This window comes from Paramisgurnus dabryanus, chromosome 4 (genome assembly GCF_030506205.2).
Source record: "Paramisgurnus dabryanus chromosome 4, PD_genome_1.1, whole genome shotgun sequence".
NCBI classification, from domain to species: Eukaryota; Metazoa; Chordata; class Actinopteri; order Cypriniformes; family Cobitidae; genus Paramisgurnus; species Paramisgurnus dabryanus.
In genome coordinates, this window is record NC_133340.1 from 39648886 (window position 1) to 39663099 (window position 14214).

The 14214-nt window shown below is 40.2% G+C and overlaps 1 protein-coding gene across 10 annotated transcripts in view; it reads left to right on the forward strand.

Annotated features, from left to right (window-relative positions):
• fat1a (FAT atypical cadherin 1a) overlaps positions 1–14214 on the forward strand; it is a 90899-nt gene that overhangs the window by 65695 nt on the left and 10990 nt on the right. For all 10 annotated transcript variants that reach the window (XR_010527715.1, XR_010527714.2, XR_010527713.1 and 7 more), the window contains 11 exons: positions 217–413; positions 817–970; positions 3827–4060; positions 7935–8324; positions 8546–8760; positions 9182–9319; positions 9417–9560; positions 11076–11273; positions 12115–12928; positions 13032–13160; positions 13530–13687. Coding sequence is in view for 6 of the 10 variants with exons in the window: in XM_065254520.2 (XP_065110592.1) it covers positions 217–413; positions 817–970; positions 3827–4060; positions 7935–8324; positions 8546–8760; positions 9182–9319; positions 9417–9560; positions 11076–11273; positions 12115–12928; positions 13032–13160; positions 13530–13687 (2771 nt within the window). In the remaining 4 variants the exon portion in view is untranslated. The remainder of the gene's footprint in view (positions 1–216; positions 414–816; positions 971–3826; positions 4061–7934; positions 8325–8545; positions 8761–9181; positions 9320–9416; positions 9561–11075; positions 11274–12114; positions 12929–13031; positions 13161–13529; positions 13688–14214) is intronic.

Here is a 14214-nt window from a genome sequence, read left to right on the forward strand (position 1 = left end):
TAGACACTAAGTTTGCCAAATGCTGCAGAAGAATCGTTGCTCAGATGTTTTTTTTATATTTAACAGCCCTGTGAACTATAAGCAGAGAAAATTGAGTCATTACTAAAGTTGCTACACATATGTGATTATTAAAAATAGCCTCCAAATGCATAGTCATTTTAACTGCCGATCACGTTCGTTCGTTTGATTGACGTTTCTAACATTTCCTCACTGAAGGTGGAGACCCCTTGGGGCAATTTGGCATTGAGCACACTCAAGGCGAGTGGAAGGTCTCTGTGCGGAAACCTCTGGACAGGGAGGAGAAGGACAATTACTTGCTGAACATCACTGCCACTGACGGGACCTTCACAGCCAAGGCTGTGGTTGAAGTCAAGGTCTTGGATGCCAACGACAACAGCCCAATTTGTGAGAAGGTATGAATGTTAGTTTTGTGTGTACGCGTGTGTGTGTAAGGAAGTGCATTGCAGCAAAATGTCATGTAGTCTGACTCTGTCAGTTAGGGGAGGGTGCTGCCTACCCGCTGTGCATGCTAAATGGGACGAGACTTAGAGAGAAAAAGAAAATGTCAGTAGGGATTTGAAAAGGTCCTTATGTGGAATGCAGCGTTTAAGAAACAAAGAGGGTGATTTTGCACAGCGAGAGCTTTATGGAAGTTTTTGTAAAACAAAATGTGCTGCTATTATATACTGCATTCCTTCTTTAAAAATGTTAATTTAATAGAACTCCCGCAGTGAAAATCTTGGACTCTTTTTGTCCCTACCATCCCATCTATGATGTCACCTCCTCTCTTCAAATGTCTCCGTTTTGTCTCTGCAGTCGCTTTATATGGAGAACATCCCAGAGGACTCCCCCGCTGGTAGGCTGATCCTGCAGGTCTCTGCCACAGATGCTGACATCCGTTCCAACGCACAGATTTCTTATGAGCTGCTTGGGTCCGGATCAGAACGCTTCAGCATAGACACTGAGACAGGTACTTATTTGCATATATGAATTCTTCACTAGGCCCAATGGGTCAATGAGCAAAGCGAAAGTTTGCCCAAAAATGAAAATTACCCCATGATTTACTCACTCGCAAGATGCATCCAAGATGCATATGTCCATAATCTTTCAGACAAACACATTTTTGGTTATTTTAGAAAATGTCATAACTCTTCCAAGTTTTAAAACTGTTTAATATGGGGTCTACTTCCTTCAAACCCAAATAATGCGCATCCATCATTTGCAAAAGTAATCCACATGGCTCCAGGGGGATAAATAAAGGTCTTCTGAGAGTAATCGATGCAATTTTGTAAGAGAAATATCCATATTTAAAACTTTACAAACGAAAATAACTACCGTATTTAAGTCACAATTTTTTCATGGTTCGGGGGGTCCTGAAACTTATAGTCAGATGCGACTTATATGTCAAAATTATTTCATTTGAACCAAGAGAAACCATTACCGTCTACAGCCGCTAAAGTCCGCTATATGCTGCTCCTGTTTTCATGTAATTCAATAGATTCAGTGATGTGGAATGACTTCGGGACCTTTTTGAAGTTGATTTGGCTTATCGTGTTAATTCAGCCTTTTCAGCCTCCCAGGTTTGTTCGATATGCTATTGTGTTCGGTGAATAAATGGTAATTTTACGTTAACATGTACAGACACCTATTCAACCTGTTGTTCTGTGTGCCATTGTTTAGTTGAATAAGTTGTCTTTCCAGATTAAACGTTTGTTCTTCGCCTTGGATTTTGTAAAATCATTTTCTAAATAAACACAACGTATAGTCCAGTGCGACTTATATATGTTTTTCCTCTTCAAAAAGCATTTTTGACTGATGCGACTTATACTCCGGAGCGACTTATAGTTCGGACAATACGGTAGCTTCTGTTAGGGGCCAATATACATTATGCGTCTTGTACATTGCGTAAGATCCACTTAGAAAAGACTCTCACGAAAAACGTGCGTTGTACGTTGTTTTATCTACACATCCATTGGTACAGTTCAAGATGATGTGGTTATCACAAGTTTTAAATATGGATATTTCTCTTGTAAAATCACATCGATTACTTTTAGAAGACCTTTATTTATCCTCTTGGAGCCGTGTGGATTACTTTTGCTATGGTTGGATGCCCATTCTCTGGGTTTGAAGGAAGTAGACCTTGTTATAAAGCTTGGAAGAGCTAGAACATTTTCTGAAATAACTAAAAATGTGTTCATCTGAAAGATGATGGATATAAAACCCGGATGGCTTGTGGGTGAGTAAATCATGGATAATTTTCATTTGTGGGCGAACTATTGCTTTAATGGTGGTTGCACTGTTGCATTGCTTGGAGAAAATATGTGTATGTGTTTTTGGCCACTGGTCCACAATATGACTAACTATGTTTGTATTCCAAACATTGTTAAGGCAGGTGTCAATAAAATGTTTTTCTTTCAACAATTGCTATTTTAAGGCATTGCATTGAACAAAACAGAATGAGTTTTTCAGCCAGACGAAAATATGCCACATACGTTGACGCAGAACAGCTATTTTCAACCTCATTTGCTTGTGCCTGCAGTCAAACACATTGTGGTACGTTTAAAAAACTATAATGATCATTCTCATTTAATTACTCTTATAATTTCAATGGAGGGGGTACACCCTTGGGCTTTTGTTACTGTGACATTATTCTATTCTACTTTGCGGTTGGCACGCTCCAGAGAAGTACGTAGCTTAAAGCAAACGTGCAAAATGTTTTATCAAAACATTTCGGCTTGTTAGCCGTTCCACTTTAGCTATTAAAGCGTGTCAGCTTGACTCCCTCAATTGTCTGAATTAAACATTGGTTAGAGCCGGAAGGAGGGCAGAAATCAACAGTGGGTTTGTGACGGCGTCATACTGATGTAACACAAAAGCTATTGTAAAGGCGCAACTCACTGGCTCTTTGATAACTCGGGAGTGTGAAGGCTCGCAAACTGAAGGAGTGCTACTGTTCATCTGTGTGGGTTTAGGGAACATGGAGGATTTTCTTCACTTTTTTTCTTTCGATTCCATCGTGGAAAAGAAGGGAAGCATTATTACAAGTTAGCGATGCCAAGAGTGCCGTTGAGCGAGCCAGCCAGACCTTTGAAAGCTGGTGCTTGCTTTTTCTCTCTTCCTTTTCTCAGAGCAACCCACATGCAGACTGCACTCTGTCCTTCTTTGTTATTTCTTTTATTTCCCACCATCCCCCTTACTCTGTTTAATCTTTTCCATTTCATAAACCTGTTGTGTGCGAAGATGATTTTAGCTCTCTATTAGTCACTCTGCATTGATTCCAGTTCTCCAGCTGAAGGGACGCCACACCGAACAGCTGGCACAGAGTCACCTATCGGACACAAAAGAACTGTGCCCACTCACAGATAAATGGCACAAACGGACATGCATGCTGATATTATTAGGTCAGATCTTTTCATCGTGAAAGATACGACTGTCACCCTTGGTTGCTGATAAAATAAACTGCTTTGCTTTGAGAGCGTTCCTTGAGTGTTCTGTTGACTTGACAGATGAGATAGTTTGGAATGGAATTGGATTGTGTCTTATTCATTAGCGTAGCGCTGGCTGATGTTCATGGTGATCGATGGAGGGTGAATTTTGAGTTTCTTAGCAAGCGACAGCACTGCAGACGTGAAGAACGAGAAAGCAATAAACTGTTTGTGATAGCGTATGTAGTTGGATGGTAGAAGAAAAATGGCATCCGTGCATTAGAGTGCAGGGACGGAAAACGCAGCAAATCCTTTGATTTTATTGCCAATGATGCCTCAAGAAGACAGAAAGAGAAAACTGTCTGGCAAGCTCATAATCAAGTGTACTTTTGTTTTACCAGGTGAATTGAAAACGCTGCTCCCTCTGGATCGTGAGGAAGAGGAGGTGCACAAGATAAAGGTGCGCGCTGTGGACGGAGGCGGGCGATTTTGTGAAGCAGACGTCGAAATCACAGTCGAAGATGTCAATGACAATGCACCGCTGTTTACCTCTGACCTCTACACTTTCACTGTGTTTGAGAACACGGAGATAAACACGCCCGTGGCCCGCCTGTACGCTTCTGACCTCGACAAAGGTAAGTTTATTAATGTTTATTCCACGGGGCTGTTGAATGCTTTATTCTGATTGGTTGAGAAATGTTACATGGTGTAACGATATCCACTGTGAGAAGACAAGTTGTAGACTTAAATGCAGTTTATTAAATTAAATAACAGGAACAAACACAAAACATGGCATGGCATGAACCTACAGCAGATACCTTAAATTAAAACAAAGCTTTACAAGGACAAAGGGATATAATAGGGCGTATATACAGACAGGGAACCAATCAGAACATGACACATCAGGGAATAGGGAAACATGAGACCAAAATGGCTGTGACTATCAAAACTAAAGACCTGAACATAAAACAAGAACTTCAAAATAAAAGACATGAACATGACAAGACCAAACCCTTACTCTGGATTCACACCAAACGTGGTTGAGGCATCAAGCACAAGTGATTTACATGTTAAGTCAATGCAAAGACGCGAATAGGTATCCTGCCGCGCGGTAAGCGCGAATGCGCTTGAAAAATCGGAACTTTGGCGAATATTTGCTCCCAGTTATCCAATCAGGAGCTTGCTCTGGTAGTGACGTGATTACAAACAGTCGCATGAAGCGAATTTCTGCGTGAATGTCTCGAATGACTAGAATTTCATGCGTGAATGAAGCGAGTAAATGTTCAAGTGTCCATTTTTGCCGCCTCTACTGTGTCTGGTGTGAATGCACACATGGGTATGCATTATTTTTCGATAAACGCACACCTAACTTGTTAAATGTTTTAAAAAACTACCAGGGGAATGTCTGTTGTAACTGTGTTATAAGCAGAATAATTGACTCCACCTTGGGTGTGCATTATTTTCGAATAATTAAACGGCCCGTCGTCAATTATTCCTTACTTATTACACGGTTCTCTAAACTTCTAGATTCGGATTTGCGCCATTCCAGGTCTGGTTTTGGTTCTTTTCAGATAACTGCTCAAAACTAATAACATACGGTTACCCGGATGCTGCAAATAATTTTTACATGTACAGTTTAATATTACACAAAATTAAATATAAATATGTCTTTTAATAACATATCCGGCATTATATTTACAAATTATTAAACCAAATAGTGTGTTCATAACATTTAAACATCTTGTCTTATCTTAAAACCGAAAGTAAACGTGATTTCCTCGCGAAGGGTTTTTTTTTTTTTTAAATGAGCAAATAAAATATCCGCTTTTTCTATATCTGCTCTTTCTGTGATAACAACCTGCTGCCTTTACATTATCTCTTACCTAGACATTCGTTTTTCATAGACTACAATCTGACATTCAAATTCAAAAAGAGCAGCGTCGCTAATCCAAAAGACGACAAACCTCTCGCTTTCTGTCTTTTACTCGTTTCCACCCAATTACTTTGTTTTCTGTTTGCACTCATTCTTTCCATTTATTATTGTTTATCCTCAATCAGAAAGGCTCTATATCACATAAGCCCAGCATAAACAAAAGCAATCTTCCACCCTTCCCTCCTTCGTTTCTCAGCATCAGTGGCCCAAACCTTAACTACAACATCAGATGCTTTTTGTAAACCCCCTGATGTGGTGAAATCTTTAAAGGAAATGTGTATCATCATAGCAAAACAAATCCAGACAGGGATTATTATGACCCTGAAGCACAGCAGAGAGGGATATCATTTTGAGGGCCATAATGTGCATTATCACACTTATTACACGCCTACTTATTAAATAAGTAAACAAGTGGACATGAAATATTGATTAGAGTTGAAATTATGATGTTAGCAGAGTGCTGTAAAAGACATTTGTGTGATATAATGATGTTGTAGAACATTGGATATTACAGCTGTAAAACATTTTAGACAAAGAATGTATTCACTGATCAGTAGGCTTATATTATATCACACTGTCATGAACACCAGTAATTTGGTGCTGTACAACACAACAGTTTGTGCTAACTGACTATAATGAGTGACTGTTTCTTCACAAATGAGGCTTACTCAGAAATGCATTAAAGGGATTAGGGTGCTCTATCTCTGTCTTGTTTGTTTGCGCATGTATTTATTCCTAATAAAAAAGTACCCCTGATACACACATAAGCACATTTTTTAATATACAGCTTAGGACCAGAGGTTTCTCCGCAGATTGTTTTGTAGGATGAATTTATAAGACATCAGAGCGGAGCATATGATAATGCAGTTGCACATTATACAGTTGCTGCAAGAGGCTTTGAATTGTTTTTATTTGGCAGAATGTATTCATGCATTGATAATGTTTGTGAATTGATTCCCTTTCTATAATAAGAAAACGTCCATTTTGAACTTTATTAAAAGAACATTATTAAAGTAATGAGTTCATTTAGCTTAATTGGTAGACCATTGCATTGGCAGCGCAGAAGTCATTAGTTCAATTCCCAGTGAACACACATACTGAAAAAAACATTAATGTATGTGCACTGTTGAGCCCAGAGTAGTCTATTTTTTATGTGTATGCAAACGTTTGCCCACAGTTGAACGCACAGTGCAAAAATTGTAATTTGACTTGTATGTGTACACAGATGTTCAACACATGCGCATTGCGACAAAACGCAATGCATTTCCTGGGCTACCTACTACATTCCCCTGTAGGCACATGCGCGACCTACGTTTACAATGTACGCTGGGTTTTAAAAATATCCGGTGGTGCGTATACAGTTTGCATGCACTGTTCTCATGGTGAACATTGAGTTGGGCACTACGCATACCCTGGGATACGTATAAAAAATGGACCATACTTCAGCCATAAGTCACTTTGGATAAAACCTCTCCCAAATGCATTAATGTAAATAAATTAGTATGAGTTTAAAGAGCACCCCTTTTTTCAGATTCACAATTTTACATTTCCTTTGATGTGTAAGTGTGTGTTAGTACATGTTTACGATATGCAAAAGGTACAAACCCCAATGCAGGGTTTCCCGCAGCACTTTTTAGTTTGGGCGGCCCACCTAAGTTGGGATACCCTACCACCTTAACTAGGTCGTCCAAAAAAAAAATCGCTGCTAAAAAGGCTGTCAAGTGCATCTTGGAGAATAGCGTGGACGCACTTCACACCGCGAGCGGGCACGCGCCACATGGCCCAAATGAGAGAAAGACATGGTCCGTCACTGTCTGGAGGATAACTAGCCTGTTGATAAAACATTTAATCAATTAATAATCTAGTATGTGTTCATTTTCTAACATAGTTTCTTCAAAATTGAGTTTAATTTGGGTGTTTTAAATAAAAATATTTTCATCATGACGCGTACGCCCCGCCCCTTTGATTGCAACGCCCCCGGCCCGCCCACCGGCACAACCCTACCACCTTAACTAACACATTTTCTGCGGGAAACCCTGCAATGTAAATGATGACACAAGTTATCCAACGTAAATCTCTTTTCTTGGACTACAACAAAAACACGGATTGTAGGCAACAGTTTACTTCCTGGGATTGGTGACGTAGAGAAGACCGATTTTATTATAATTTCTCCCGCTTCGGAAACAGCCCCTAAGTTAACTCCTGTTAGCATTGCATTGTGAGTGAATATTTCAAACATGGTCAGGAGCGTCATATTTCTGGCTGACATCAGAGGTATTCCGGCCAATCACAACGTACAAATTAGCTGGCCAATCAGGAACACGGCACTTTTCAAATCGATGAGTTTTGTACAAAATCAGTGCGTTTCAGAAAGAGAGGGAAATGTATGGTATCTGGAAAATAATGTGTTTTTAACCATAAACCATGTGGACACATTGTATTAAACCAAATACACAAAATAACGTTTTTTAGCAATGAAATAGGTTCACTTTAATACAAGATAAGCCCAATTAACATAGCATAATGTTAATCACCACAAAAAATGATGTTAACTCTTTATTTATATATTTTTTTAGATTCTAATGCAGAGATCTTCTACTCCCTGCTGGACTCGGCCCATGGCGTTTTCTCTATCGAGGAAGAGACTGGCGTCCTGCGAATAAGTCACCCACTGGACCGCGAGCTTCAGCCGCTTTACACCCTCCGAGCCAAAGCCACCGACCGTGGATCACCGCGGCATCTCTCCTCTGTTACTACCATCAGCATTTCCATCTTGGACATCAACGACAACCCTCCTGTCTTTGAGCGTCGTGAGTACACGGCCACGGTCGCTGAGGATGTGTCCGTTGGCACTCAGGTGCTGCGGGTACACGCTGCCAGCCGAGACGCAGAAGCAGGTGCAGAGATAACATACGCCATCATTAGCGGAAATGAGAGGGGAGCGTTTCGCGTCGATCCTCATACAGGTAAGCAGACATCTGTCTAGACTGTGTTTTGGGCCAAATCAAATTATAAAACATGTTTGCATACCCGTGCTCCCACATTTGCATGCATACGAGTAGAAGTGAATGAAAGTCAACATCATGTGTGACAGCACTTTTAAGTCATTTGTTACAGTAGGCTACTATCATTTACATTTTATTGTTATTAAGCTAATATTGAATATTATAAATTTTCCCCTCTGCAGGTGGTGTCTTCGTGATCGAACCTTTGGACTATGAAACAGCTCATGAGTTTTATCTAACACTGGAGGCTACAGACGGAGGCACGCCATCGCTCAGCGACATGGCCACGGTAAACATCAACCTGACCGACGTGAATGACAACAGTCCCGTCTTCAACCAAAACATCTACTCGGCCGTGATCAGCGAAGACGCAGAACTGGGAAAAACCGTACTCACTGTGAGTTTTCGTGTTTTTCATCAGATTTTCTGAATTTAGGTGTTTGTGTTAAATCACCTTTTAAATGAACACTAGCACCTAAAGCTTCGAACACAAGGCTTTCTTATCACGCACACACAAACGTAGCCCAATGTCTAGCCACATGTGACTAACGCCACTCTCTAATCCAGAGATCCACTCTCTCTTCTCTTTGGTCATTTATTAGAGATGTTCATGTCTTATCATGCTGAATATAAATTGTCAGTGTGATACCGAGGCTTTGATACCCAGCTCTGTTTCGCTTGCGTGCCTTCTGATTTCCCTTGAGGGTCTCAGCCAATGGTTACCGACTCAAAAAAAAGACAAAAGGAGATGGTGTTGCATACCTCGTCCGTACCAATTGCTATTTTAACTAGGTGCGTGTGTGTTTGTGTGTGTGAAGGTCATGGCTGATGATGCAGATGGTCCTTCCAGTAATCAGGTGCGCTTCTCCATCATTGATGGCAATCAAGGCAGCCCATTCACCATCGACCCGATCAAAGGAGAGGTCAAAGTGGCCCGGCAGCTCGACAGAGAGAAGGTACAATACACTCAATTGATCAGCACCAGCTGCACAGTCTGTCTTTTCTGAAAACTAATTTTAGTCTTATTCAACATTTCGTTTTTGTGTTTTTTAGACTTCAGGTTACACATTAACTGTGTTGGCCTCTGACAACGGAAGCCCGGCTCGATCCAGCAGCGCGACGGTCAACATTGACGTTTCGGACATAAACGATAACCCACCTGTCTTCTCTCAGGCCAACTATAGCATCATTATACAGGTCTGAATCCTCAAGAGAATATGATTTCACCAAAAACTAGTCAAAAGCGGACTTAAATTGTGAACTGGGTTATTTTTCTTCTCCAAACAGATTCTTGATTTGTATAGGGGCGGTTTCCCGGACAGGGATTTGACTAGTCTTAGACTAAAATAAATGTAAGAGCTGTCCAAACTGAAAACAACTTGCACTAACATATCTCAAACTGTTAACTGGCACAAATCCATTTTAATGGGGGGGGGGGGGTGAAACATTTTTGGTCTTGTTTTAAAGAAGACAATTTAAGGTTTTTCACAGAAGTGTATAAAATGAAAACTGTAGGTTAAAATATTAAACAAAAAAAATTATAGCAGTTTAAATGCATTTTAATAAATAAAAATAATGTAATAAAATAAAATATTTTATAAATAAAATTATAAAAATGTAAATGTTTCACAACAGTAATAATGTAAACATGAAGCCACAAGTCTCAAGTAGTTGTGATCCAAATTTCAAGTTAAAATTACAAAAAATGAGATTTGTCTCACAGTTTTAGTGGTTTTACCACCAACCGCCACTAGGTGTCAACGGTTTGCTGCATACTCTTGTCACAAATTACTAAATTACTGTCACTGCATTATTATTAATGCAAAAAGGTTTTAAAATATGAAAACTACATTCCTAGAGTTTTCCAATGATACACAGTTTGTAGATAAAAATGTACATGCAAAATATTGAAGTAAAGTCAGGTGTCCCGCTCACGGGACAGTGCCAGTTAAGCTTTAAAATACATCAGTGCGCTTTGTTTTGCCTCAAAATGCACGCCAGTAATGTTTTTAGTAAGGCATGTCTGTTAAAACTAGTTATATTTTCTAATTAAACTAAGGTCTAGTCCTGGCTTAAACTAATTTCTGTCCAGGAAACCACCCCATGGTATTTTATTTGTCATATATATACATATATAAATATATGTTTTTTATGCTCATTTTAAAGTCATTATCAACTGCTTGTGTATGTGTGGACCTAAAAACTATGTTACATTGTTAGGTCATGTCCACCATAAACCGATCACATGCCCTTTTCAATTTGAAAGATACTTTCTTGCTTTCAAAAACAGCTGTACAAAGCACATAAACATTTGAAGTGCGGCAGTAATTTACTTCAAATTGACGCTGGTGGATTTTAGCTGTAGCGGTGCTTTAAAAGAAACTTCAAAAGTCACGACTTCTCAGAAAAGGTTGATACACGCTGACAACATGCTGTGATTTTGCATGCTTTAGAAACTCTCAGCATACTAAAACCCTTTCTAGAGGTTAATGTGACTCAAAGCACCAAAGCTAAACATAAAAAGGCAAAAAAAATAATACTGAATATTCTGTTTCATTCTGAAATGATAAAATTTTAATGTTCAAAGTTTTCATTGTCCTTTTTCAACAGAAATAGAGTTTGCTGCAACATAAATCAAACCAAAAAGTTGATACTATGAAGTTGATTTTGAATTCTAATGTACTAAACACTTTCTATATGTGTACTGTGTAGGAGAACCAGCCAGTGGGTACCAGCGTTCTCCAGCTGACGGTATCTGACCGCGACGCCTCGCACAACGGACCTCCTTTCACGTTCTCCATCATCAGTGGAAATGAAGGCGCCGCCTTCGAAATCACTCCTCAGGGCGCGCTGGTCTCCGCAGCAACGCTTAGCCGCCAGGTGCAAGAGCTCTATATCCTGCAAGCTCAGGTGAGACCTCAATCTCTCCGGTTCTCCGATTCTCTTCATAGCCGATGGGCCCGTGTTCAGTTTTCAGTGGAAGTCTAAAAGGATGGATGAGGAATAGTTGAGGTGAAGCGGTGCTCGTTCAGTATTCCCCACACAGGTCAGGCACGACCAGTAGAGAATGATGAAAGAGCAGACGTGAACAGCTGCAGGCAGAGCAGAACTACTGTTATAAATTATTACAGCCGTCGCGTTGCTGTTCACTTCCATTTTGGGAACCTTTTGTGATATTATTGTAATATTTTATTTAGAGTTTTAAGGTTTTATGAGCAACACACATACACACACAAACAAAACATAAAGACATATAAAAGACAAAATCAATGGAAAAAAGTAAAACAACTAGGCTGCCTTAGTGAGCATACAAAAATATATACAGAAAAAATTTATATTAGATAATATTTTGTAAGTCTGAAGCAGTAGCGTGATATTAATGGGGATGTCTGTTGGGCACCGGATATGGCGCGTACCAAAACTTGCAACGCCTGCGCAAGTGCCACCATGGGTTATTCGCATGATTTGCATTTCTTCATTATGTTGCGGTTTGTCTTATTGGTGTTTATTTTGATACGTGGGATTAGAAAATGTACTGCAGTGTGCTTTGTGTGTGAACTGTGAAATGTGCCATGACTCACTAATTTCTGTGAGCTGTTGCCTGTTTTGCCCGAGAGAAAAATCAAAGCTCGAGTGCTCCCTCTGCTGATTGTGACAGGCAAGGGATTTGAGTCAAATTCAGAAAATCATAAATCAAAGTTAGAAATACCTTGAATCCTTAATCTTTGTTTGTTTGACTCTTTTGCATCAGGTCAGCGACAGTGGTCGACCGCCATTAGTCTCCACAGTCTTCGTGAGCATCCGTTTGATCGAAGAGAGCGTCTACCCACCAGCCATTCTTCCTCTGGACATCTTTATCACCACAGCAACAGACGAATACTCAGGTGGGGTTCTGGGTAAAATCCACGCCACAGATCAGGACGTGTATGACACTTTAACCTACAGCCTCGATAGCTCCTCCTCCCCAAACTCCGGCCTCTTCTCCGTCTCCCCTGCCGATGGAAAACTTGTGGCCCGCGGGAATCTGGACGCAGGTCAATACGCCCTTGACATCACGGTAACAGACGGTCGCTTTACCGCAGCTGCTCGAGTCAACATTCACGTACGGCAGGCAACGGCCCAAGCGCTCAATAACTCCATCGCCGTACGTTTTGCCGCAATCGCACCCGAGGAGTTTATCGGCGATTACTGGCGCAACTTTTTGCGGGCTTTGAGAAATATTGCCGGAGTGAGACGTGGGGATGTTCATTTGGTCAGCTTACAACCTGCTGCTGATGCCTCTGGTGACTTGGAAGTACTTTTAACACTGGAGAAGTCAGGAGGTCCATTCCAGCCACAAGAAGTGGTGTACAGGAAACTGAACGAATCGGTCGGGGTAATCGAAGAAATGACCGGAGTCCGTATTGTGCGTGTTGTGAAGAAACTCTGTGCCGGTTTAGACTGTCCACTTAGTTACTGCAATGAGACGGTTTCTTTGGAGACGGGAGCGGTGTCTGCCTACAGCACGGCGAGGATTAGTTTTGTATCGCCACGTTACGTACGCACAGCCAAGTGTCTTTGTGAAGGTAAGGGACTTTATCAAACACAGATGTGTGCATATATAAAATTTTTATAAATGTGTTTCACTACCGGTCCAGGGAAGGGTTAACCCTTTGTGTGTGTTTATAGGAGCTCAGTGTCCTGTCTTGAAAAAGCTGTGCGAAGGAAGCCCTTGTCCTCAGGGCATGGAGTGCGTAGAAGATCCCGCACACACCAAATTTACCTGCATCTGCCCAGAAGGAAAGCAAGAATGCTCAGGTATAGACAAAAAGAGTCTTCATTAAAGATTCAGATAAAGTGCTGTTTGTATAAGATATATTTGCTTGGGCCCTGCAGTGCCGCCCGTACTACTGAGTGTAAGACTTTCATCAAATGATGAAATGGGTGAAGGGAAAAATCCTGAATATGTTAGTAATTCGGGTGTAGACCAAATAAAACCACCCAGAACCCTCTATAGAATTGTGATGGCATAGTTGCTTCATTGGCATATTTGCTGCTTTTAGCCACTCCCACAATAAATAATGCCACAAGTATGCGTTATTCCAATATCAACATGCTTTGTAAATAAACAGTTGAATGTGGAAACTATGATGATGTCCCATGAGTTTGATTCTCTTTCTGTTTTAGAACGTCAGTCCTTAACGTTCAGTGGAAACGGATATGCGCGGTACCGGCTGATGGAAAACGAGAACAAGGAAGAAATGAAACTGTCCCTCAGATTGAGAACGTTCTCCACGCATGCTACTGTCATGTACGCCAAAGGCACAGACTATAGCATACTGGAGGTGAGTCTGAACTCTAATCCCATATAGAAGTAGGTGGGTGATTCTCACGAAATCAAGATTTAGAAGGTGTCCAGAATCAGATTTTTTTAAAAGCCCTTAAAACCAATTTTTTCTTTTGCACATATAAGATTAAGGTCTGAACTTACTATAACCATTATTTTTAGATGATTTATAAAAATATTTCCTATAGAATTATTTAAATTTTTTAGATTATCATTATCAAAAATTATCATTACCGCAACATGATATTACATTAAATATATGCATTTACAAACTCATGTTTCGGTAATGAGAACTAAAATTTAAACTTTTATTTGGAGAGAAAAAAAGAACTGCTTACCTGGTAGCCATCTTGAGTGTCACAGTCAATTATGTCCCTTCCAACAATTTTTTTTTTTTTTTTGAGGCTTAAACAATGATTGATGAAAAATTGTTGCGGAGGATGAGAAAATTGGTCTTTTGGACACATTTATATTCCTTATTATTGTCTCTACATTTACCAATGATCACCAAATACCACGTTTCTT